Source organism: Oncorhynchus keta, chromosome 4 (assembly GCF_023373465.1).
Source record: "Oncorhynchus keta strain PuntledgeMale-10-30-2019 chromosome 4, Oket_V2, whole genome shotgun sequence".
NCBI lineage: Eukaryota > Metazoa > Chordata > Actinopteri > Salmoniformes > Salmonidae > Oncorhynchus > Oncorhynchus keta.
The window spans coordinates 66,440,637-66,466,504 of NC_068424.1; the positions used below are offsets into that span (position 1 = coordinate 66,440,637).

General features: G+C 40.6%; 2 protein-coding genes across 5 annotated transcripts in view; both read left to right on the top strand.

The window, feature by feature from the left end:
* LOC118381133 (NXPE family member 3-like) overlaps window positions 1-25,868 on the top strand; it is a 114,520-nt gene that overhangs the window by 3,527 nt on the left and 85,125 nt on the right. The window contains exons 1-2 of one of the 4 annotated variants that reach the window (XM_052513123.1): window positions 14,689-15,010; window positions 18,912-19,218. The exons of 2 other annotated variants lie outside the window; for them this stretch is intronic. The gene's annotated coding sequence lies outside the window, so the exon portion shown is untranslated. Of the gene's footprint in view, window positions 1-14,688; window positions 15,011-18,911; window positions 19,219-25,868 lie in introns of those variants that run through there. One more of the 4 variants, XM_052513120.1, reaches the window with a different exon arrangement.
* Window positions 68-25,574, top strand: LOC127906033 (NXPE family member 3-like). The gene is made up of 5 exons (XM_052513145.1): window positions 68-259; window positions 22,205-22,974; window positions 23,636-23,703; window positions 24,179-24,385; window positions 24,643-25,574. The coding sequence occupies exons 1-5, from the start codon at window positions 245-247 to the stop codon at window positions 25,173-25,175; spliced, it is 1,593 nt and encodes a 530-aa protein (XP_052369105.1). The 5' UTR covers window positions 68-244; the 3' UTR covers window positions 25,176-25,574.

Genomic DNA, 25,868 nt, shown 5'->3' on the forward strand with positions numbered 1-25,868 from the left:
TAATTAACAATTACATTTTTCCCCAGAAGTTATTAGATAATGAGATTAAAACAGCTTCATTGGACCTTCTTAAATTCAGCTACAGTCATAGGGTGGATAGCTGTAGGTTGGTACACTCGTTTGGGTGGGGAGAGATGGTCGAAAGCCATTATAGGAGATAATCATAAATGACTGACCATTCAGCACCGTCTACGAGTGCATCGAGGGTATTTTTGTGGAGTAGCGCTTGTTGTAAAGGTAGCCTATGACCTTTACGTCAGTAAGTACAAAATACTTTCAAAATAATACCTGGTGAATAAATGAGACTTTAGAGGGTGTATGGAGAATATTATTTCATATCCGTTTTGTAGGTTACGCTACGAGACTTCCGGAAAAATGATAACATTTTACGTATGATCTGGAGCGTTTTCCTAAGATTAGTTTGATTATTTACACTGCTTAACCATTGAAGAAGGTATTGTAACGGTTTCGGCTTATTATTAACCACCCAGATTAATCAAGTATCAAAATACGCATTAGCCTAATTTTACATGGAATTATAGAAATCAGTAGGCCTACCTCGTTTATGATACCTACACTTTTCATTATTTGTTGGTCTTAACCTAAAAAGTGAATGTAGCCTACATTAGACATATTTCCATTGACACGGGTTTATTCGACAAAAGCAACGTCACAAAAAAATAGCTTCGCCTTACTTTTGTGGTCTGGCAAGTTTAACCATCCAATTGTTTCCGATCTACAGGAGTGCACGTTTCACCATGGCACGGACCGTGGCGATACCTTGGCACATTATAATTATTAGAATATGACAAACATTACTGAATTCTTGCATTATATCTGTTCGGGCTTTTACGGGGTACCGTAGACATGACAACTACCCTGCCGCCCCCCTAAATGGGTAATGGAAACACTTCAATCGCCTCATTATTATTCGACGATTTTTTTTGCTAATATAAGGGCTCTGAAAGTGTTACAATTGTAATCAATTAAGAGCGTTGAAATCATACCTTGAAAGAACTGTCTCATCTGTAATGATATCAGAGCTGTATATATATAGCACACCAGTCAATCAGCCACTGAAATAGCCGCCTAGTTAACATTTCAATTATTTTCAATCACCATATTTGTCACTTTGGTCCTACATAGGCCTATATGTTCACCTGCAATTTAATTGATGAATGAATGAATTCGATAAAAGACAGCTACTGCGACACGATGTTTAAATGGAAATGCACCGTAGCTGGCTGGCAATTGTCGAAGATTTTTCTATATGCGACTTTTCTAAATGTCGTCAAAACAAAATCACTGGACAAGTTCATTGAAACTTAGCAAACGACTTTCCTTTTCCGAGTATATCGACTACTCAGTCCTTTATTTTTTTTGTACCAGATTGTCGAGATGTGTTCCCCTCATCTTGTTTCCCCTTACAGGAAATATCATGTGTTAAGTAATTTATTACATAATTGCAAAATAACAATTATGGTGGCTCAGTCTTCGCTAAAGCAGTGACATTATCAGACCTATATGAATATTAGGTTAATGTATGTAATGCATCATTATGTTTTCATTATTATTATTATAATTATTTACTTCAGTAGGCCTATATGGATTGTCAATCATGGTTATTCAGCCCATATACAAAAGAGCATAAGAGCCTCCTATAGTGACAATTTTGAAGGTATTTCGTACACTTTGTATTTTGGTGATCAATAAGGCAAAATATCACTATTGGATTAAAAAATCCTTTAAATAAGAACAAACTCTCGGATAGCCTATTAACACCTTTTGATTATTTGCTGACTATTTATGATGCTCTAGTTTGATTTAACTACAGCGTTTGACTGTCAGAAGTAGAACGCTTTGACTGTAACACATGTCAAAGCGTCATGTATCCAAACAAACCCAGCATAAAGTGTTTGAACATCATCTTTCATTATGACATGGTGGTTGTCGAAAAGAAAGCAAGTTTGAACGAGTCTTTTTGAAGTGCAAATGCGTTACAGCTATGCTGGAGTGGCAAGGACATATCCCAACATGCACCAGCTGCAGCACAGCCTTCCCAATAGGCTACATTTACAGAGACCTCATTACTTGCTTCAGGTAGAAGTGTCTGAGTATTTATTCCTGTCAACAGTGTTGGGGAGTAACTGGTTTAACGTAAGTATAATTTGTTTGCAAAAACCCTGAAACTGTAATCAAGTACTTTACCAGCAAAAGGAATGTAATCAGGTGATTTATACTTTTGAAAAAATAGATTAATTATTCGATTACTTTAAAAACCCAGTGCATCAAACTTGATTCGTCTGTGTTTAATGTACACCACAGTTTAAAAGTTTGGGGTCACTTAGAAATGTCCTTGTTTTTGAAAGACAATAACGTTTTTTTGTCCATTAAAATAACATCAAATTGATCTGAAATACAGTGTAGACATTGTTAATGTTGTAAATGACTATTGTAGCTGGAAACAACAGATTTGTTATGGAATATCTACATAGGCATACAGGGGCCCATTATCAGCAACCATCACTCCTGTTTCCAATGGAACGTTGTGTTAGCTAATCCAAGTTTATCATTTTTAAAGGCTAATTGATCATTAGAAAACCCTTTTTGCAATTATGTTATCACAGCTGAAAACTGTTACTCTGCTTAAAGAAGCAATAAAACTGGCCTTCTTTAGACTGGTTGAGTATCTGGAGCATCAGCATTTGTGGGTTCGATTACAGGCTCAAAATAGCCAGAAACAAAACTTTCTTCTGAAACTCGTCAGTCTACTCTTGTTCTGAGAAATGAAGGCTGCCAAGAAACTGAAGATCTCGTACAACCCTGTGTACTACTCCCTTCATAGAATAGCGCAAACTGGCTCTAACCAGAATAGAAAGAAGAGTGGGAGGCCCCGGTGCACAATTGAGCAAGAGGACAAGGACATTCGTGTGTCTAGTTTGAGAACCAGATGCCTCACACGTCCTCAACTGGCAGTATCATTAAATAGTACCCACAAAACACCAGTCTCAACATCAACAGTGAAGAGGCGACTCCAGAATGCTGGCCTTCTAGGCAGAGTTGCAAAGAAAAAGCCATATGTCAGACTGGCCAATTAAAATAAAATATTAAGATGGGCAAAAGAACACAGACACTGGACAGAGGAATTCCACAATTCCTGACATTTAACCCTAGTAAAGATTCCCTGTCCTAGGTCAGTTAATGATCTTTAATAATATTTTAAGAATGTGAAATGTCAGAATAATTGTAGAGAGAATGATTTATTTCAGCTTTTATTTCTTTCATCACATTCCCAGTGGGTCAGAAGTTTACATACACTCAATTAGTATTTGGTAGCAATGCCTTTAAATTGTTTAACTTGGGTCAAACGTTTCGGGTACCCTTCCACAAGCTTCCCACAATAAGTTGGGTGAATTTTCGCCCATTCCTCCTGACAGAGCTGGTGTAACTGAGTCAGATTTGTAGGCCTCCTTGCTCGCACATGCTTTTTCAGTTCTGCCTGCAAATTTTCTATAGAATTGAGGTCAGGGCTTTGTTATGGCCACTCCAATACCTTGACTTTGTTGTCCTTGACTTTGTTGTCCGCTAGCGGGACATTATATGACCTAATATTGTGTTAAAAACAACTTAAGCTTAGGGCTTACTTTTTTGAACATTCTGTTAAAAATCGCGCAACATTTCTGCGTCCTGCTACTCATGTCAGGAATATAGTATATGCATATGATTAGTATGTGTGGATAGAAAACACTCTGACGTTTCTAAAACTGGTTAAATCACGGCTGTGACTATAACAGAACGTGTGTTAAGTCGAAAAGCCCAAGGAAAACTGATCACCAAAAAGTGGAAAAAATATCAATGCGCCACTTGCATACCTTAAGGGAAGAATTCGGCAGTACCTGTATGGTTAGTGAGAAAGTCCATATTGCAAATGTACGGTCCCTTACTAGACGTCCGAAATCGTTTGTAAAATTCGCGGACGGCGTCGGGCCGAGCGGCAGGGCCGGACCTACCAGGAAGTCATCAAATGAACGTTGTCGGACATTCGGTTTCCGTTTTACAAAAATAATAAGATTTATGTCATTTTTCCCATGTCCCGGAAATTCCCACAAGAGGGCATAAGCAATCATATGGCTATTGCTACAAAACATCACGATTCACGACGGGGCCTTATCTCGAAAACTGAAAATATTTAGAAGCCGAAACTCGGTGAGCGTAGGGGCGGCATAATGGGCAGTTGGCCCCGAACAAGATGGCGTCTAGGCCTCAACGGTTTTTGAGTTATGGCCATTTATCTGGGATTAAAGGTCCAAAATGAAAATAGAGAAATTATTTTTCCACTTCACGTCAAAGTCAAGGAGCCTCCGGTGTCAATAAAAAAGAACCAGCCATTTATCTATCGTCATTTAAGAGAAATCGTACAACGACACCTTGGTGATGTTCACGGATAGGTGTTTTTTTTTTCAACGGTTACAGATCCAGTTGCAGGTTGTTCTTACGAATCTTTTTAAAGTGTGCTGCGGAGCTCTGCGAGATTTCTGTGATTTTCTATGATTTTCTGAAATAACACACACTCACTAAACCCTCCGTAAATAACTCAGTTCTTAACGTAAAGACTTAAAACTCAGGATTCTGTAAAGGCATACCCCAATCATGAGTTTATTTATAGCTTCCTGTGCCAACCGGAAGTGCCTTTAATGGTGTCACAGTGGCAGTTTCCATGGGTTAAAAAGGTCAGATCTTTTCAAAACTTCATATGTGTGACTAGGTAACCCTCATGAACTGTAAATCAGTCATTTCTCCCAGCAGATGTCAAAGAAAAGCTCTCACACGCACACACAGCAAGGATGGAGTGAAAAAGTGTGGTTCTTAAAGACACAGAGAGCAGGCAATGGCATAAACATAATGTCTAGGCCGTGCCGAGTTCAACGAGATATTCCGCTTGACCGTAGCTCGCTCGATCTGAGCGCAGCGACCATTAGAAAAGTAGGCCCAAAATGAAGCCTGCCCCACAACGTCATTTGCTTTTGGGTGACAGTGAGAGAACCGTTAGGGTGAGAAGCACAATTCGACCTCAGGTATGTTCCTAAGGTCCTTCCGATCCGTGCAAGCCTAACGTTGACAGTGTGGCATTAACCCTTAATAGTTAAAAGATGGTGTTTACTTCAAAAAGTTTGCATTGATTTCTCTCCCCATAGGAATACATTGCCTTTACCCCTAAATTCAACCTGAAGTCTATATGGGTTATGAATGCCGTATGAACCTGTCTTTGGTAACAGTCCATCAGGCCAGTATGAGGTCTACCTGTGTTGATTCTAAGCTTCCTGGACCAACCGGAAGTGGTTAAAATCACCCTAAAAGTGTTTTTCCATTACCTGCCTGCAGTTTGATAGACATAGTGCATTCAACCCTGTGTAAATCAGTCAATTCTTAACGTAAGGACTTAAAACTCAGGATTCTGTAAAAGCATAGCCCAGTGAGGATATGTGTTGACTTATAGCTTCCTGTGCCAACCGGAAGTGCCTTAATTGGTGTCTCAGGGGCTGTTTCGAGGGGTTAAAAAGTCAGATCTGTCCAAAACTTCATATGTGTGATTAGGCAACCCCCATGAACTGTAAATCAGTCATTTTTCCCATAAAATTTCAAAGGAAAACTAAATCACACAGACACACAACTTGGAAGGAGGGACGTATTGGGGTTTGTAGAGACAGACAGTGCCTTCAATAGTTAGCTTTGTTCGAGCTAAAAAGAACCGTCAGACCTAGAGTTCCGAAACTTTAGAAACCTGTTCTAGGCCTCGGGTCGATAGTGCGTGGTGAGTTAGGTGGCTCTAGAAGGTTCTCGGACCGAGAAATAGCCTCGTACATTTGCAATGACTTCAATTCATTTTGACCATTACGAAAATGGCGACATTTAGAAAAGTCTCAGAGACACAAGACTAGGTGCATTGAAACCGGCTCGGGCCATAGAGACGGACCACAACGTTTCGGTCCGATAGCTCATTCAAGGACCCCATAGCAAGGCATTGAAAAAATGGATTTTCAGCACCAATTAGGGTTTTACTCGGGCACCGAAGGACCTATCGAGCCGAAACTCGGGATTCGGGGTCGCCTCACATAGGCCTTCACATAATGTCTGACCTGGACCCGCAGCTAGAACGTAACTATGTGTTTTACGTTTTTATTATGTTTTAAACTAATGGCGCTGTGAATTATGGGCCTGCTCTGACATATGTGATAGTTGGCTTCTAAATGAGTTGGAAAAAGTGGGTTTGGTGTCAATTGGTATCAGTTTGGTGTCAGAATGATATCTAATTGACTGGTGGACACTGACTTGCTAGTTGACTTTTGTACATTAGCAATATGTTTAAACGGAGAGGGACCATCACCAAAATGGCATTCTGAAATCAACACAAAAAATGGCATCACCATAGTCTCCAGGCTGTGCAGAGTTCAACGAGACGCCCCGCTTGACCGTAGCTCGCTCTGAGTGCAGCGACCTTGAAAAAAAGAAGGCGCAAAAGGAAGCCTGGCCCTCAATGTCATTTGCTTTTGGGTGACAGTGAGAGAACCGTTAGGGTGAGAAGCACAATTCGACCTCAGGTACGTTCCTGAGGTCCTCCCGATCCGTGCAAGCCTAACCTTGACCGTGTGGCATTAACCCTTAACAGTTAAAATAAGGTGTTTACTTCAAACAGTTTGCATTGACTTCTCTCCCCATAGGAATACATTGCCTGCACCTCTAAATTCAACCTGAGGCCTATGTGGGTTATGAATGCCTTATGAACCTGTCTTCTATGACAGTCCATCAGCTCACTATGAGGTCTACCTGTGCCGATTCTAAGCTTCCTGAAGCAACCGGAAGTGGTTAAATTGACCCAAAAGGTGTTTTGATGTACATAACCTTCAAAGGTGAAAATGACTACATTCAACCCTGTGTAGATCGTAGATCAGTCAATTCTTAACTTAAAGACTTAAAACTCAGGATTCTGTAAGTTTCTATGTCAATCAAGACATGGGTTTACTTATAGCTTCCTGTGCCAACCGGAAGTGCCTTTAATGATGTCACAGTGGCAGTTTCCAAGGGTTAAAAAGGTCAGATCTTTTCAAAACTTCATATGTGTGACTAGGTAACCCTCATGAACTGTAAATCAGTCATTTCTCCCAACAGATGTCAAAGAAAAGCTCTCACACGCACACACAGCAAGGATGGAGTGAAAAAGTGCGGTTCTCAAAGACACAGAGAGCAGGCAATGGCATAAACATAATCTCTAGGCCGTGCCGAGTTCAACGAGATATCCCGCTTGACCGTAGCTCGCTCGGTCTGAGCGCAGCGACCATTAGAAAAGTAGGCCCAAAATGAAGCCTGCCCCACAACGTCATTTGCTTTTGGGTGACAGTGAGAGAACCGTTAGGGTGAGAAGCACAATTCGACCTCAGGTACGTTCCTAAGGTCCTCCTGATCCGTGCAAGCCTAACCTTGACCATGTGGCATTAACCCTTAATAGTTAAAATAAGGTGTTTACTTCAAAGAGTTTGCATTGACTTCTCTCCCCATAGGAATACATTGCCTGCACCCCTAAATTCAACCTGAAGCCTATGTGGGTTATGAATGACTTATGAACCTGTCTTCTATGACAGTCCATCAGACCACTATGAGGTCTACCTGTGCCAATTATAAGCTTCCTGAAGCAACCGGAAGTGGTTGAAATCACCTTATCAGTGTTGATCCATACACTGCATGCAGTTTGATAGACATAGTGCATTCAACCCTGTGTAGATCAGTCAATTCTTAACTTAAAGACTTAAAACTCAGGATTCTGTAAGTGGCTATGTCAATCAAGACATGTGTTTACTTATAGCTTCCTGTGCCAACCGGAAGTGCCTTTAATTGGGTCACACTGTCTGTTTTGAAGGGTTAGAAAAGTCACATCTCTCCAAAACTTCATATGTGTGACCAGGTAACCCTCCTAAACTGTAAATCAGTCATTTCTCCCAGCAGATGTCAAAGAAAAGCTCTCACACGCACACACAGCAAGGATGGAGTGAAAAAGTGTGGTTCTCAAAGACACAGAGAGCAGGCAATGGCATAAACATAATCTCTAGGCCGTGCCGAGTTCAACGAGATATCCCGCTTGACCGTAGCTCGCTCGGTCTGAGCGCAGCGACCATTAGAAAAGTAGGCCCAAAATGAAGCCTGCCCCACAACGTCATTTGCTTTTGGGTGACAGTGAGAGAACCGTTAGGGTGAGAAGCACAATTCGACCTCAGGTATGTTCCTAAGGTCCTTCCGATCCGTGCAAGCCTAACGTTGACCGTGTGGCATTAACCCTTAATAGTTAAAAGAAGGTGTTTACTTCAAAGAGTTTGCATTGACTTCTCTCCCCATAGGAATACATTGCCTTTACCCCTAAATTCAACCTGAGGTCTATATGGGTTATGAATGCCGTATGAACCTGTCTTTGGTAACAGTCCATCAGGCCAGTGTGAGGTCTACCTGTGTTGATTCTAAGCTTCCTGGACCAACCGGAAGTGGTTAAAATCAACCTAAAAGTGTTTTTCCATTACCTGCCTGCAGTTTGATAGACATAGTGCATTCAACCCTGTGTAAATCAGTCAATTCTTAACATAAGGACTTAAAACTCAGGATTCTGTAAAAGCATAGCCCAGTGAGGATATATGTTGACTTATAGCTTCCTGTGACAACCGGAAGTGCCTTAATTGGTGTCTCAGGGGCTGTTTCGAGGGGTTAAAAAGTCAGATCTTTTCAAAACTTCATATGTGTGACTAGGTAACCCTCATGAACTGTAAATCAGTCATCTCTCCCAACAGATGTCAAAGAAAAGCTCTCACACGCACACACAGCAAGGATGGAGTGAAAAAGTGTGGTTCTCAAAGACACAGAGAGCAGGCAATGGCATAAACATAATGTCTAGGCCGTGCCGAGTTCAACGAGATATCCCGCTTGACCGTAGCTCGCTCGGTCTGAGCGCAGCGACCATTAGAAAAGTAGGCCCAAAATGAAGCCTGCCCCACAACGTCATTTGCTTTTGGGTGACAGTGAGAGAACCGTTAGGGTGAGAAGCACAATTCGACCTCAGGTATGTTCCTAAGGTCCTTCCGATCCGTGCAAGCCTAACGTTGACCGTGTGGCATTAACCCTTAATAGTTAAAAGAAGGTGTTTACTTCAAAGAGTTTGCATTGACTTCTCTCCCCATAGGAATACATTGCCTTTACCCCTAAATTCAACCTGAGGTCTATATGGGTTATGAATGCCGTATGAACCTGTCTTTGGTAACAGTCCATCAGGCCAGTGTGAGGTCTACCTGTGTTGATTCTAAGCTTCCTGGACCAACCGGAAGTGGTTAAAATCACCCTAAAAGTGTTTTTCCATTACCTGCCTGCAGTTTGATAGACATAGTGCATTCAACCCTGTGTAAATCAGTCAATTCTTAACGTAAGGACTTAAAACACAGGATTCTGTAAAAGCATAGCCCAGTGAGGATATGTGTTGACTTATAGCTTCCTGTGACAACCGGAAGTGCCTTAATTGGTGTCTCAGGGGCTGTTTCGAGGGGTTAAAAAGTCAGATCTGTCCAAAACTTCATATGTGTGATTAGGCAACCCCCATGAACTGTAAATCAGTCATTTTTCCCATAAAATTTCAAAGGAAAACTAAATCACACAGACACACAACTTGGAAGGAGGGACGTATTGGGGTTTGTAGAGACAGACAGTGCCTCCAATAGTTAGCTTTGTTCGAGCTAAAAGAACCGTCAGACCTAGAGTTCCGAAACTTTAGAAACCTGTTCTAGACCTCGGGTCGATAGTGCGTGGTGAGTTAGGTGGCTCTAGAAGGTTCTCGGACCGAGAAATAGCCTCGTACATTTGCAATGACTTCAATTCATTTTGACCATTACGAAAGTGGCGACATTTAGAAAAGTCTCAGAGACACAAGACTAGGTGCATTGGAACCGGCTCGGCCCATAGAGACGGACCCCAACGTTTCGGTCCGATAGCTCATTCAAGGACCCCATAGCAAGGCATGGAAAAAGTGGATTTTCAGCACCAATTAGGGTTTTACTCGGGCACCGAAGGACCTATCGAGCCGAAACTCGGGATTCGGGGTCGCCTCACATAGGCCTTCACATAATGTCTGACCTGGACCCGCAGCTAGAACGTAACTATGTGTTTTACGTTTTTATTATGTTTTAAACTAAAGGCGCTGTGAATTATGGGCCTGCTCTGACATATATGATAGTTGGCTTCTAAATGAGTTGGAAAAAGTGGGTTTGGTGTCAATTGGTATCAGTTTGGTGTCAAAATGACATCTAATTGACTGATGGACACTGACTTGCTAGTTGACTTTTGTACATTAGCAATATGTTTAAACGGAGAGGGACCATCACCAAAAGTGACATTCTGAAATCAACCCTAACGAGCCATGGAGATGAACCAGAATCACTGCCCAGCTATCCCGAGTTCATCGGGCCAGTCAATTTCACATTCCTGCAGGATTTTTATAGCATGACAAATTCGTGATGGTACCTGCCCATTGAACCATATTGCAAATGCACAGTGACTTTGCAAAAGTGAGAAAACATAAACAAATGGACATGATGAAATCAACACAACGAGTGATGGAAATGTACAACTATCACTGCTCGGCCATCCTGTGTCCATCAGACCAGTCAATTTTGCATTTTTGAGCATGTCAAATTTCATATGGTAAATGCACATTGAAACATATTGCAAATGCGCGTGCACTTGCAATATGATTCTATAGTGAAAAAACATCAACTAATGGACATGATGAAATCAACACAACGAGTGATGGAAATGTACAACTATCACTGCTCGGCCATCCTGTGTCCATCAGACCAGTCAATTTTGCATTTTTGAGCATGTCAAATTTCATATGGTAAATGCACATTGAAACATATTGCAAATGCGCGCACTTGCAATATGATTCTATAGTGTAAAAACATCACCTAATGGACATGATGAAATCAACACAACGAGTGATGGAAATGTACAACTATCACTGCCCGGCCATCCTGTGTTCCCATAGCGAGCATTAATATCAGAATGACCGGTAAATGCATTTACAACCATATTTTTATTTTTGGGTTACCAGTTGCACAACAATGCACGTGCATTTGCAATATGATTCTATAGTGAAAAAACATCACCTAATGGACATGATGAAATCAACACAACGAGTGATGGAAATGTACAACTATCACTGCTCGGCCATCCTGTGTCCATCAGACCAGTCAATTTTGCATTTTTGAGCATGTCAAATTTCATATGGTAAATGCACATTGAAACATATTGCAAATGCGCGCGCACTTGCAATATGATTCTATAGTGTAAAAACATCACCTAATGGACATGATGAAATCAACACAACGAGTGATGGAAATGTACAACTATCACTGCCCGGCCATCCTGTGTTCCCATAGCGAGCATTAATATCAGAATGACCGGTAAATGCATTTACAACCATATTTTTATTTTTGGGTTACCAGTTGCACAACAATGCACGTGCATTTGCAATATGATTTTATAGTGAAAAAACATCACCTAATGGACATGATGAAATCAACACAACGAGTGATGGAAATGTACAACTATCACTGCTCGGCCATCCTGTGTCCATCAGACCAGTCAATTTTGCATTTTTGAGCATGTCAAATTTCATATGGTAAATGCACATTGAAACATATTGCAAATGCGCGCGCACTTGCAATATGATTCTATAGTGTAAAAACATCACCTAATGGACATGATGAAATCAACACAACGAGTGATGGAAATGTACAACTATCACTGCCCGGCCATCCTGTGTTCCCATAGCGAGCATTAATATCAGAATGACCGGTAAATGCATTTACAACCATATTTTTATTTTTGGGTTACCAGTTGCACAACAATGCACGTGCATTTGCAATATGATTCTATAGTGAAAAAACATCACCTAATGGACATGATGAAATCAACACAACGAGTGATGGAAATGTACAACTATCACTGCTCGGCCATCCTGTGTCCATCAGACCAGTCAATTTAGCATTTTTGAGCATGTCAAATTTCATATGGTAAATGCACATTGAAACATATTGCAAATGCGCGCGCACTTGCAATATGATTCTATAGTGTAAAAACATCACCTAATGGACATGATGAAATCAACACAACGAGTGATGGAAATGTACAACTATCACTGCCCGGCCATCCTGTGTTCCCATAGCGGGCATTAATATCAGAATGACCGGTAAATGCATTTACAACCATATTTTTATTTTTGGGTTACCAGTTGCACAACAATGCACGTGCATTTGCAATATGATTCTATAGTGAAAAAACATCACCTAATGGACATGATGAAATCAACACAACGAGTGATGGAAATGTACAACTATCACTGCTCAGCCATCCTGTGTTCATCAGACCAGTCAATTTAGCATTTTTGAGCATGTCAAATTTCATATGGTAAATGCACATTGAAACATATTGCAAATGCGCGTGCACTTGCAATATGATTCTATAGTGTAAAAACATCACCTAATGGACATGATGAAATCAACACAACGAGTGATGGAAATGTACAACTATCACTGCCCGGCCATCCTGTGTTCCCATAGCGAGCATTAATATCAGAATGACCGGTAAATGCATTTACAACCATATTTTTATTTTTGGGTTACCAGTTGCACAACAATGCACGTGCATTTGCAATATGATTCTATAGTGAAAAAACATCACCTAATGGACATGATGAAATCAACACAACGAGTGATGGAAATGTACAACTATCACTGCTCGGCCATCCTGTGTCCATCAGACCAGTCAATTTTGCATTTTTGAGCATGTCAAATTTCATATGGTAAATGCACATTGAAACATATTGCAAATGCGCGTGCACTTGCAATATGATTCTATAGTGTAAAAACATCACCTAATGGACATGATGAAATCAACACAACGAGTGATGGAAATGTACAACTATCACTGCCCGGCCATCCTGTGTTCCCATAGCGAGCATTAATATCAGAATGACCGGTAAATGCATTTACAACCATATTTTTATTTTTGGGTTACCAGTTGCACAACAATGCACGTGCATTTGCAATATGATTCTATAGTGAAAAAACATCACCTAATGGACATGATGAAATCAACACAACGAGTGATGGAAAGGAACAACTATCACTGCCAGGCCATCCTGTGTTCATCAGGCCAGTCAATTTCACATTCCTGCAGGATTTTTATAGCATGACAAATTCGTGATGGTACCTGCCCATTGAACCATATTGCAAATGCACAGTGACTTTGCAAAAGTGAGAAAACATAAACAAATGGACATGATGAAATCAACACAACGAGTGATGGAAAGGTACAACTCTCACTGCTCGGCCATCCTGTGTTCATCAGACCAGTCAATTTTGCATTTTTGAGCAAGGTCAAATTTCATATGGTAAATGCACATTGAAACATATTGCAAATGCACGTGCACTTACAATATGATTCTATAGTGAAACAACATCACCTAACGGAGATGATGAAATCAACACAACGAGTGATGGAAATGTACAACTATCACTGCTCGGCCATCCTGTGTTCATCAGACCAGTCAATTTTGCATTTTTGAGCAAGGTCAAATTTCATATGGTAAATGCACATTGAAACATATTGCAAATGCACGTGCACTTGCAATATGATTATATAGTGAAAAACATCACAAAATGGACATGATGAAGTCAACACAACGAGTGATGGAAAGGAACAACTATCACTGCCCGGCCATCCCGAGTTCATCAGGCCAGTCAATTTTGCATTTCTGCAGGATTTTTGAGCATGTCAAATTTCTTACGTCATTTGGCCCACAAAAAAAAATCCTTATGCACAATTTAAAAAAATATATAAAAAAATATGATAATAAAATTGGACAAAAGTATATTCATACAGTTCTTACACATGTGTAATTGACAAAAAAATTGAAAGAATTTCAAAAACGGTCCAGAAAGCACTTTTTTAAGGGTGTGTGAAGTTTTTACAAAATTTTGACATTTTTGACTTTTGACTTTTGACTTCCTATGAAATCATATTGGAATTGGACAAAACATATTCCTTATGCGCATGTAAAAAAAAAAAAAAAAATTATGATAATAAAATTGGACAAAAGTATATTCATACAGTTCTTACACATGTGTAATTGACAAAAAATCGAAAGAATTTCGAAAAACGGTCCAGAAAGCACTTTTTATGGGTGTGTGAAGTTTTTTACAAAATTTTGACATTTTTGACTTTTGACTTTTGACTTCCTATGAAATCATATTGGAATTGGACAAAACATATTCCTTATGCGCATATAAACATTTAAAAAAAAATTATGATAATAAAATTGGACAAAAGTATATTCATACAGTTCTTACACATGTGTAATTGACCAAAAAATCGAAAGAATTTCGAAAAACGGTCCAGAAAGCACTTTTTTAAGGGGTGATAAGTTTTTGAAAAAAATTTCATTTTTTCAAAATTTTACTTTTGGACATTAACTTGGGTTACATATCCAATATGAAAAACCCCGGTGGAGCGCATTTGCCCCCTGTTGAATTTTTAAAGTGTTACAACTGGCAATTGCCATATGGCATTTGCAATACACTTTGGATGAATCAACGCCGAATTGGGTGGTATTGGCCAATGTGTATATGGTTTGTCCGATGCCAATGACTTGCCATTCATTTTTGTCCAATACAGGGGGGTATTCCCTTACATGTATTGTCTATGGCACAGCAAATGAGATGGGGCCGTGTTTTGTGAAAGTTTATAGGCAACTTTTTTAATAAAAAAAAATGACGTTGCGTTTTAAAACAGTGTTTTTTTCTGGATCACACACTTTTCATAGATGGATATTTTGGGTATATATGGACTGATTTTAATCGAAAAAAAGACCCAATAGTGATGTTTATGGGACATATAGGAGCGCCAACAAAGAAGCTCGTCAAAGGTAATGAATGTTTTATATTTTATTTCTGCGTTTTGTGTAGCGCCGGCTATGCTAATTATTTTGTTTACGTCCCCTTCAGGTATTTCGGGGTGTTGCATGCTATCAGATAATAGCTTCTCATGCTTTCGCCGAAAAGCATTTTAAAAATCTGACTTGTTGGCTAGATTCACAACGAGTGTAGCTTTAATTCAGTACCCTGCATGTGTGTTTTAACGAACGTTTGAGTTTTAACGAGTGCTATTAGCATTTAGCGTAGTGCATTTGCATTTCCAGATGGCTGGGTGGGACGCAGACGTCTCAGGGGATGCTAAGAGGTTAATATTTTTATCAACTTAAGTTCTTGTGAACATTGCACATTTTGAACTTCTATTTGCTATTTATGGTCTGTAGGCCTCATTGACCTGAGCCCATGCATTCTTTTTTTTAAACTCAAAAACGAGTTGTAAGGATTATTTTGACTAACAAATACTCAGATGAAACATATTGTGCTATTTATCACAGACTACTTTCTGTCAAAGTTTAACAAGGACATTTGTTTTGAATCCATTTCACATGTTTAAATAGTGGCACAAAATAACATGTTGTTTTCCCGGTCAAAACTGACAGGTGTGATTTGATTAGTAAAGAAAGGACATAGGCCCAAAACTACACATGAGAACTTTACCATTTTACAAAATGAATGTCTGAACACATTAAAGAAGAACAGTAACAATAACAGTATTACTAACAATAACAACTAACAATCTGTAAATCAATGGTGGTTACATTTGAAGTATTCTCATGGACATGTTGGACAATACGTGGTGTTTGTTGCATGTGCCTTGCAAATATATGCTCTGCATTTATGGTACATAATGCTCGTTTTGACATCTCTTGGTGCACACAGATTGCACCTCTTCCTTTTTCTTCTTCTGTCTCTTGCGGCCATAGATCTTGCTTCTGGCCCTTGTATGTAATGATGTAAATGTATATCTCTCACCAATCCAGCAGAGGATGGTGTTCGAGGAAGGTGTTGGCGCCTTTGAATGAGGGCTGCCACCATGGTTTTCCCCAACTCTTCTAGGAATAGTCTCCCCTTGAAGAATTTCCCCAGCTTCAAGCCTGGATTCACCTCGATCCACACCACAAACACGTTGTAGACTGATACATCTAGGATATTGAAGAACACCTCCATTGTCCAACGTACCGGCATCCTCTTACAAGAGTATATGCCAGTAACCTGCAAAAGTGCAACAATCAGTAAATAAAAAATGAGTATGTACAAGTGATACTTCATGTCTTGCATAATAACGTGAAATTGCATCAAAGCGTTTTCATTTATCACATCTAAAACATATTTACATATTCAAATGAATAGAATTGACTCCATGTTGTTCACAACTTCAATGAGCATTTCACCAAACAACAACATGTCTTGTTTTTATGGTGCAGAAAAAGCAATCTGGTAGTAGAAAAAAAAGTACATGAGATAGAAAAAAAGTTACAGACCTTATCAAGGTTAATCCGGGAGTAAGGCAGGGAGCAACGCAGGCTTGTTCCTTCTGACCGTCCCGAAATTGGTAATTTATTTTCAGAGCAGCTCCTGACCAAGAGCATATGAGGTGAAGAAAGTGTCACGTGATGTTGTTCCCCTGGAGACGTGCAGTCATTTCCAGGACCACCCGCTTCCCCTGGTTCCTTTCGGGAACACCGTCAGCAGATTTCCCAGTGTAAACCTACGTGCTCCAGGCATAACTTGTCCTGGCATCACATGCTGCCCATATCTTTATTCCATATTTAGACGGTTTACTCATGTCCTGTTTGAATGGGCAGCGTCCCCTAAAAGTGACCAGATGCTTTTCCACTGGACTTGGGTTATAGATGAGTAGCAGGCTCTCCACCCACTTGTGCCAAACCTCTTTGATCACTGCCAGCTTGTCTTGTTGACGGCGGCCTCGTCTTGTATCACGATTGTCGAAGCGAATCACCCGTGACAACATGTGAAATGTCTGGAGTGACATAGTGGTACGAAGAATTGCCCGACCAGACTCTGCATCCCATAAACTGGTGGTAGATTTGTTTCTGGATCTGTACACACCAGCCAAAATCAAGAGACCAATGTATGCTTGCATGTCTGTCCGGTCCACCACCTTATTTATTAAATACCTAAACAATCACACAGAATTACATATACACAGGATGGGTCATACATTGATTACTAATTAGGTCATGCAAAACGACGTCTCTAGCAGACGGAACAGATATGACTGCTGGTTACACAAGAAATGGGGTTGGGTGAAATGAAAGCACGGGAAGACTGAGGAACAAAGGGTTTGGGGCTCTATCAGACCTTGGGAAGCCATGCTATCGTAAATAACCGGCCATTTGGAAAAGGATAATGCAAGAAATGTTTACTGTGAGCTGCACTTCAATAGGTTACTCGTAGATGGAAGGCCGGGTTGCCCAGCAGGGATCTCTTGTCCCCTGAAGAATGCCTGGTGGTAGAGTGGATACATTGTAGTACCGTCGCCGTGTGGTAGAACAAACTTTGTCCGTCCTTTCTAAGCCCATGTTTACAGCTGCTGCTGCTAACTCAACGGCTAGGAAGTATCACTTCTTTAGTGAATAAGAGTTCAAAGTTCATACCAAGTTGCCATATTATATGCTCATGCTATATTCTGGCTAGTATAGTTAAAAATCATCTCTTCAACGTGTCGATCGTCACCTCCACGTTGAAATTCGCCCCTTTTAACTTCTGGACAGCAGCCCTCACGTCGTCTGGAACGCGATGCTAATTTTATTAGGTTGTTGTCTCAGTTCTGTAGTTGATATCAGCCCTTTTAACATCTGGACAGCCGTCCTCACGTCATCGGGAACACAAATGTTACATTTTCGTAAAGGGCTTATGTAGTAGGGAGAGAAGGGCGTGTTTCATAGTTCACAACTAATGTCTGATCACATGGGCGGGGCCACTGAGTTGAGGCTAGTTTACTTATGAAAACCAATTCTCTCATTTAGAAGCTAAAATTACATTTAATCTGTTCACAAATATTTTCATATTTAAACATTTAAATTGCACAACAATTCCATGTTAATCTGATAACTATAATGTGTAGACTTTCCAAGATACAGTTTGTCTTCCTATTATCAGTAAATATGTCTCAGATGACAACTGATCTGATATCATATTGTTTAATACCAACACATATTTTAACCTGGTTGGATTACCGAAATATGGTTCTGTTCACAACCCTTTTGATGTATCACGAATCTCTCTATGTTAACAGCGTTTCCAAGAGTCACTCTGTAGAGTAGAGAGGAAAGGGGGAAAGGTATTTATGGAGGCTCATAAACTTCACAAACAGGCCAACATCATGACAGGAGTACAAGGGCAAATTGAGTTATTGCACATGTGAACCTCAGAGAGAAGGCGTTCCCTGACGGAAATATGCAAGTACATGCTAAAACATGCCAACTCTTGCTTGGCTCTGTCCACCCCCTTGCTTGTTCTGCACATTATGCTTATTTTTCTCCCATTGGAAACGCTGATGAGATGTATTGAGATCTTACCAGTATCTTTGCTAACGTTCGTGTCACTTGCTAGCTAGCAAACTTCAGCTACCACAGTCATTTCAAACATTGCACCTGGAATGACACACAAGCTGCATTTTTGTTTGTTTGAGCTTTGTTCTATTGGTATTTACTTGGATATATCCATAATGATGATGAGGTCTGATAGCCAGACAGCAAGGCTTATATTAACCCCCTCTGTTACAAAACAAATAGTAGCCTTCAATATAAAGTTGTTTTTTATCAAATAAAAACCTGTCACTTTGTCACTTTTTTGTGTGCTTTTACCTGTTTTTCGTGATATCCAATTGGTAGTTTCAATCTTGTCCCATTGCTGCAACTCCCCATACAGTCTCGGGAGAGGCAAAGGTGGAGAGCCATGCGTCCTCCGAAACACGACCCTGCCAAGCCGCACTGCTTCTTGACAAACTGCTAGCTTAACCCGGAAGCCAGCCACACCAATGTGTCGAAGGAAACACCGTACACCTGGCGACTGAAGTCTTCTTGCAGGTGCCCGGCCCGCCACAAGGAGTCGCTAGGACAAGGAAATCCGGCCAGACAAACCTTCCCCTAACCTGGACGACTCTGGGCATATTGTACACCACCTCATGGGTCTCCCGGTCACGGCAGGCTGTGACACAGCCTAGGATCGAACCCGGGTCAGTAGTGACACCTCAAGCATTGTGATGCAGTGAGTTAGTACCGCTGCACCACTCGGGAGGCCCACTTTGACACTTTCACTGTAGTAATTACAGTTTCAGCTATTATGACATTAGCTCAAATCTAGGTTTCGCCTTCAGATATCGAGAAAATGAACAATAACAACATTCAGTTACCATGACCTTTATGAAGTATGAAACCTTTCTATTTTAAGTGATTTTTGGATTACATAAATGCGTCAAGATTTACAAAAACTTACGTTATCTGATGATCTCCAAAGCCTTTACCTCAGACCTTATTTGTGGCATTTATCTAAACAATTAATTTCCCTATAGGCTTTGGCTAATGAGCCATGGCGGAGTTAGGGACTACAATTACTATTGCTCTCTATTGAGCCTCCAGACTGTGCCCATGTGCGTCTCCTCCAGTGCGAGCACGAGCTGCAGTATATAGCTTTATGCAGGCTAGCAACAACCGTTGAATTAGCAGCTCTCTATTTTCATCACGAACAAGAGTGGTAGGCTTTACCAAACATAACTGAAAGTGTGACCAGACAAGCAGCAAGTTGAAAAAACAATACATGCAGTCAATATCTAGCTATCGAGATTGCTAACTTTAGTGTCCACCATCCTCATGTGTTTCTCTCTAGCAGTGAACTTCTCTCCAGAGTCTGAGTAGGAATCAAAGCATGTTGTTGATATGCCCCATCAATCCTGCTGAGAACTTGATAAATTCAGCTTCCCCTCTGAGAATAAACCTGACCTACATTATATATATATATATTATATATGTGTATATATATATATTATATTCTATGTATATATATATATTCTATTAATTTACACATTTTCATTCAGATTGGTATAATTGACTGTTTATTATTACTGTGCTCAAGTTCACTTTGACATTCTCTTTAATTTACCAACAGATATATGGAGGATGGGAAGACTGCTTCAGCTACTGATATTGGCTTTGATTCTATTGATCTGCATTTATCTTTTATTTGTAAGTTCTGAAATGGAACCCATGCCAAATGTATAGACAGAGCTTCAGATGTTAAGACTGGCATGCCATCCACAGGATCATTTTAAACATTTATTTTGTTTTAACCATTTTGAAGCTATACATTGTTTACGACAGCATTGATACAAGATTATACAGCGCATTCGGAGAGTATTCAGATCCTTTCCCCTTTTCCACATTTTGTAACGTTACAGCCTTATTCTAAAATTGATTAAATAAATAAAAATCCTCATGAATCTACACACAATGCCTCATAATATTTTAGAAAATTAATAAAAAATAAAACGCAGAAATACCTTATTTATATACGTATTCAGACCCTTTGCTATGAGACTCGAAATTGAGCTCAGGTGTATCCTGTTTCTGTCGATCACCCTTGAGATGTTTCTTCAACTTGATTGGAGTCCACCTGTGGTAAAATCAATTGATCGGACATGATTTCGAAAGGCACACAGCTGTCTATATAAGGTCCCACAGTTGACAGTGTATGTCAGAGCAAAAACCAAGCCATGTTGATCTGGGGAAGATCTGGGGAAGCCTACAAAAAATATCTGCAGCATTGAAGGTCCCCAAGAACACAGTGGCCTTCTTCATTCTTAAATGGAAGAAGTTTGGAACCATCAAGACTCTTCCTAAAGCTGTCAGCCCGGCCAAACTGCGCAATCGGGGGAGAAGAGCCTTGGTCAGGGAGATGACCAAGAACCCGATGGTCACTCTGACAGAGCTCCAGTTCTGCTCCAGTTTTGCAGCACACCACCATTCGGGCCCTTATGATAAATTGGCCAGATGGAAGCCACTCCTCAATAAAAGGCATGACAGCCCGTTTGGAGTTGGCCAAAAGGCACCTAAAAGACTCTCAGACCATGTGAAACAGATTCTCTGGTCTGATGAAACCAAGATTGAACTCTTTGGCCTGAATGCCAAGCGAAACTTGGCACCATCCCTAAGGTGACAGGTAGCCTAGTGGTTAGAGAGTTGGGCCAGTAACCGAAAGGTTGCTGGATTGAATTCCCGAGCTGACAAGGTAAAAATCTGTTCTGCCCTTGAAAAAGTCAGTTAACCCACTGTTCCTCGGTAGGCCGTCATTGCAAATAAGAAATTGTTCTTAACTGACTTGCATTGTTAAATAAAGGTTACCTTAAGGCATGGTGGTGGCAGCATCATGGTGTGGATATGTTTTTCAGCAGCAGGGACTGGGAGACTAGTCAGGATCAAGGGAAAGATGAACGGAGCAAAGTAAAGAGATCCTTGATGAAAACCTGCTCTAGAGCGCTCAGGACATCAGACTGGGGTGAAGGTTCACATTCCAACAGGACAATGACCCTAAGCACACAGCCAAGACAATGCAGGAGTGGCTTTGGGACAAGTCTCTGAATGTCCCTGAGTAGCCCAGCCAGAGCCCGGACTTGAACCCGATCGAACATCTCTGGAGAGACCTGAAAATAGCTGTGCAGCAATGCTCCCCATACAACCTGACAGAGCTTGAGAGGATCTGCAGAGAATGGGAGAATCTCCTCAAATACAGGTGTGCCAAGCTTCTAGCATCATACTCAAGGCTGTAATCCCTGCCAAAGGTGCTTCAACAAAAGTACTGAGTAAAAAGTGTCTGAATACATATGTATATGTGATATTAGTTTTTAGTTTTAATACATTTGCTAAAATTTCTAAACCTGTTTTTGCTTTGTCACTATGAGGTATTGTCTGTGCAGATTGATGAGGGGGAAGAAACAATTTAATCAATTTTAGAATAAGGCTGTAACTTGTCTGGACCTTTTCCACATTTTGACGTCTGAATACTTTCCGAATGCACTGTGTTAGTGGTTTTGATGGGGTAAGACAGCTATACTAAGCTCAAGAGGTATTAAGGTACACTTTATATGTGCCTCTAGACTTTAGTCAATATAATGATTAGGCCAATAGTTTGTTTGGTGATAAACAGATTCTTTCATTGTCTCACTTTAGGTATGTCAATTCAACCAGTGCCTGCTGAATGTGTCACCATCCAATCATCTCAAATACAACCACACTACCTTCACAAGTTGTAGTGGAATCACCAACAGGACATTTACACCAACCAATGACTCCTTAATAAGTAAAGAGGAATGGGAATCTCTGCTCAAAGAGCTACAATGGTCATTACCGCCTGTTGTCCCCTTATCCATAGATGAGGCCACAAACCCCACTAAGTGCTCATTCTCTGTCAACCCCAATTCAAACTACACAGTTGGAGGGTTTATAGATGTGATTTTGATAGCTAGAGATACTAAAAACAGGATCAAAACCTATGGAGGGGACTTTTTTCAGGCCAAGCTGTTTAACTCAGAACTTAAGGCCAGTACTTATGGAGCTGTAACAGACCACTTTAATGGCACCTACACTGCCCGTCTGGCCCTGCATTGGCCCGGACCTGCCAAGGTGTCCATCCGCCTAGTGCACTCTAGCGAGGCCGTGCAGGTACTGTGTAGGCAAAGGGAACAGGACCCAGATAAGGTCTACTTCCATGGCTACTTTGAGGAGGGTGGCAAGCAGGAAACGGTAATGTGCAATGCCCAGAGAAGTCCTAGGCTGGTGGGGAATGAGTCACAGTGTTGCTGTGAGTACAGAGAGCCAGTCACTGGGGAGACCTGGTTCTGTCGTCGGCCATCTTCCCTGCCTTGCCATGCTTTGACCTACCACAGCATGGGTGGTTACCAGGCAGTACTCTCCAAGGAGGAGATGACCCTTCTAAAGAGGTAGATACAGTGCCTTCAGAAAGTATTTATACCCCTTGACATATTCCACATTGTTTTGTTACAGATTGAATTGAAAATGGATTAAATGGATTTGTTTTCTGACCCATCTACACACAATACCCCATAATGACAAAGTGCATTAGCCTATGTTAGCTCAAACGTTTCGAGTGGGACCAATCAATCCTGTAGAGGCTAATGATAATTTGTAATGTGTAATGTATTACAGTTTGATTTGCTTGGAAGGTTTCCCATTTGATGCTGAAAATGACTATGTAGAATTCTATTTTAGTCATCTCAAGAATACAATGTTATGATGTCATTAAATTGTACGTCCCCATTTTTCTCACCACTATACAGTCAGATAACATGACATAAAATGGGAATGTGTAGGAAATACCTAAATACAACACAATATTTTAATTTTGGGGGAAATTTCCCTTATTGGAATGAGGTCAGACCAGCCCACATTCAATCGTTAGTGATTGAAACCTTTATAATATATATATTTCTGGTGGGAAACATGAAAGTTTCTTGCAGCAAAGATGTTGAAACACATGGCACAGTAGCCACGTAGTAAACAGTGCTAAGAACAAAATCTCCAAACACTTTTGGTTACAACGTTTGAAATGATTGTAAACTAACAGTTCCTTCTTCTCTGCAGTTCCACGAACATTATTGTACCAGGTGACAATTCAGCTATCGATGTCCAGCAACAGGACACTGAAATCCGTAAGTTGTTCCAAACTACTTCTCCTTTGCTAAACTTATGAACCAACAGCCAAGTCTGACATAGGCCTAGCTAATTGACTGCAACTCACAAGACTTTTGCAGAGACATCTGTTTGTTTCTCACAGCTTTGACTTTCAGAAAAATATATATTAAAAACAACCACAATGGTTGCTTCAAGGTGATGCAAGTCCTTTGCCAGTACAATTTGTTTTGACGACATTACTCCAAAGGGAAAGCTTGTTTAACAATCATTTGAATTATTTATGTTCATAGATAATACTAAAAACATTTAAATTAATCGCATGATTAGTTGTGGGATTATCACAATGAATGTCAAAATGAGAATATATAAAAACATTTCAAATTAATCACATGCTTTAGCCAAACGCATATGATTAATTATTAACCCACTGTTATCTATTAACCCCATGTTGTTCTAACATAGGCCTGAAAGTATTTTCTTCTCTCTCTCTAGGATCACAAACAAAATGCCGTCCTGGTTTGCACACCTCAGTACCAGCTGGATTCTACCTCCAGGATCACTGGACATCCCTGGTGTGTTACTCAAAATCCTTTCCCTCAGCTAAACTGATATCTGGATGCCTGAAGGACAAACAGATCCTTATGATGGGTGACTCCACTCTCCGTCAGTGGTTCGACTACCTGGAGGAAACTGTGCCAAGTATGATATAGTTTGTAATCAGTTTATTATGTTAATGTTTGTAGTCAAGTCCATGTCTTCAAATGGGTTTACATGGGTTAATAAAGCTTTGGCCAGGCAATTATGTAACTGGTATTGTTGAATGCAAAGACACCCATGTAAGTCATGGTATACGGCAAAAGTGTAATAACTTTTATAACTTCTTTCTTTAATGCATATCCCAGCACATGGTTTGTCTGAATTCATATATTTGCATTAAACGTATGATCCTTCTGCAGCATTGAAACGCCTGAACCTTCACACATCAAGCAAATCGGGCCCCTTTGAGGCAGTCGACACCCAGTCCAACACCCGTATTATCTGGCGGGCCCATGGGATACCTATACGGACAAGCAAGACGCCCTGGGCTGACCTTCACTACATCGCCAGGGAGTTGGAGGATATGGCAGGGGGTGCACACTCTGTAGTCGTCTTCACCATCTGGGCTCATTTCACCACGTACCCACTGGCTATGTACGCACACCGTCTGGTCGTCGTCCGTAGGGCTGTGGCATCGCTCCTAAGACGATCTCCCACTACTCTGGTAGTGATCAAGTCAGCTAACACAGGCTACAAGGATGTGTATGGCAGCGACTGGCTCTCCTGGCAGCTCGACATGGCACTCAGGGAAATATTCAAGGACTTGCCTCTGGTCCTCATCGACGTTTGGCAGATGACCTCCTGCCACTATTCTCCGGACAACATTCACCCGCCCTCTGTGGTGATCCAAAATGAAGTGGATCTCTTCTTGTCCTTTGTTTGTCCACAGTGAAAAATGTTGTAGTCATGCCTGTAATAACATTGTGCCTTACTGTATACAAAATGCTGTCTCCGAAAGGATTCTGCTGTCACGTTCTGACCTTTATTTCCTTTGTTTTGTATTTATTTAGTATGGTCAGGGCGTGAGTTGGGTGGGTAGTCTATGTTTGTTTTTCTATGTTTTGGGGTATTTCTATGTTTCGGCCTAGTATGGTTCTCAATCAGAGGCAGGTGTCATTAGTTGTCTCTGATTGAGAATCATACTTAGGTAGCCTGGGTTTCACTGTTTGTGGGTGATTGTTCCTGTCTTTGTGTTTGCACCAGATAGGGCTGTTTTGAGTTCTCACGTGTATTGTTTTCATTAGTTTATTCATGTATAGTTTTTTCTTCATTAAACAAACATGAATCATCATCACGCCGCATTTTGGTCCGCCTCTCCTTCAACTAAAGAGAACCGTTACACCTACAGTATATTGGAAAAGGGATTGTAATGTTAGGAAGATAATTCCTTTAAAAACTGTTTGCCTTTTTCAAAATTAATGTAAAGCTTTTCTAACTGGCCTTATTTTAAAATAAAAACTACTTTAACTATGAACACTTGTCAAAACTATGGCAAACCACAGACCTCAATGTTTTCTTTACAACCCAAATCCCCTCAACCTTTATCAATTCTGTTTCTCACACATTTCTGAGAATAGCATAACTA

What these genes read in the sequence shown, in the direction of transcription:
- LOC127906033 (XM_052513145.1), top strand. An exon ending in GAGATGACCCTTCTAAAGAG is followed by an intron (nt 22,975 to 23,635) that starts GTAGATACAGTG and finishes TCTTCTCTGCAG; the next exon opens with TTCCACGAACATTATTGTAC. An exon ending in GCAACAGGACACTGAAATCC is followed by an intron (nt 23,704 to 24,178) that starts GTAAGTTGTTCC and finishes CTCTCTCTCTAG; the next exon opens with GATCACAAACAAAATGCCGT.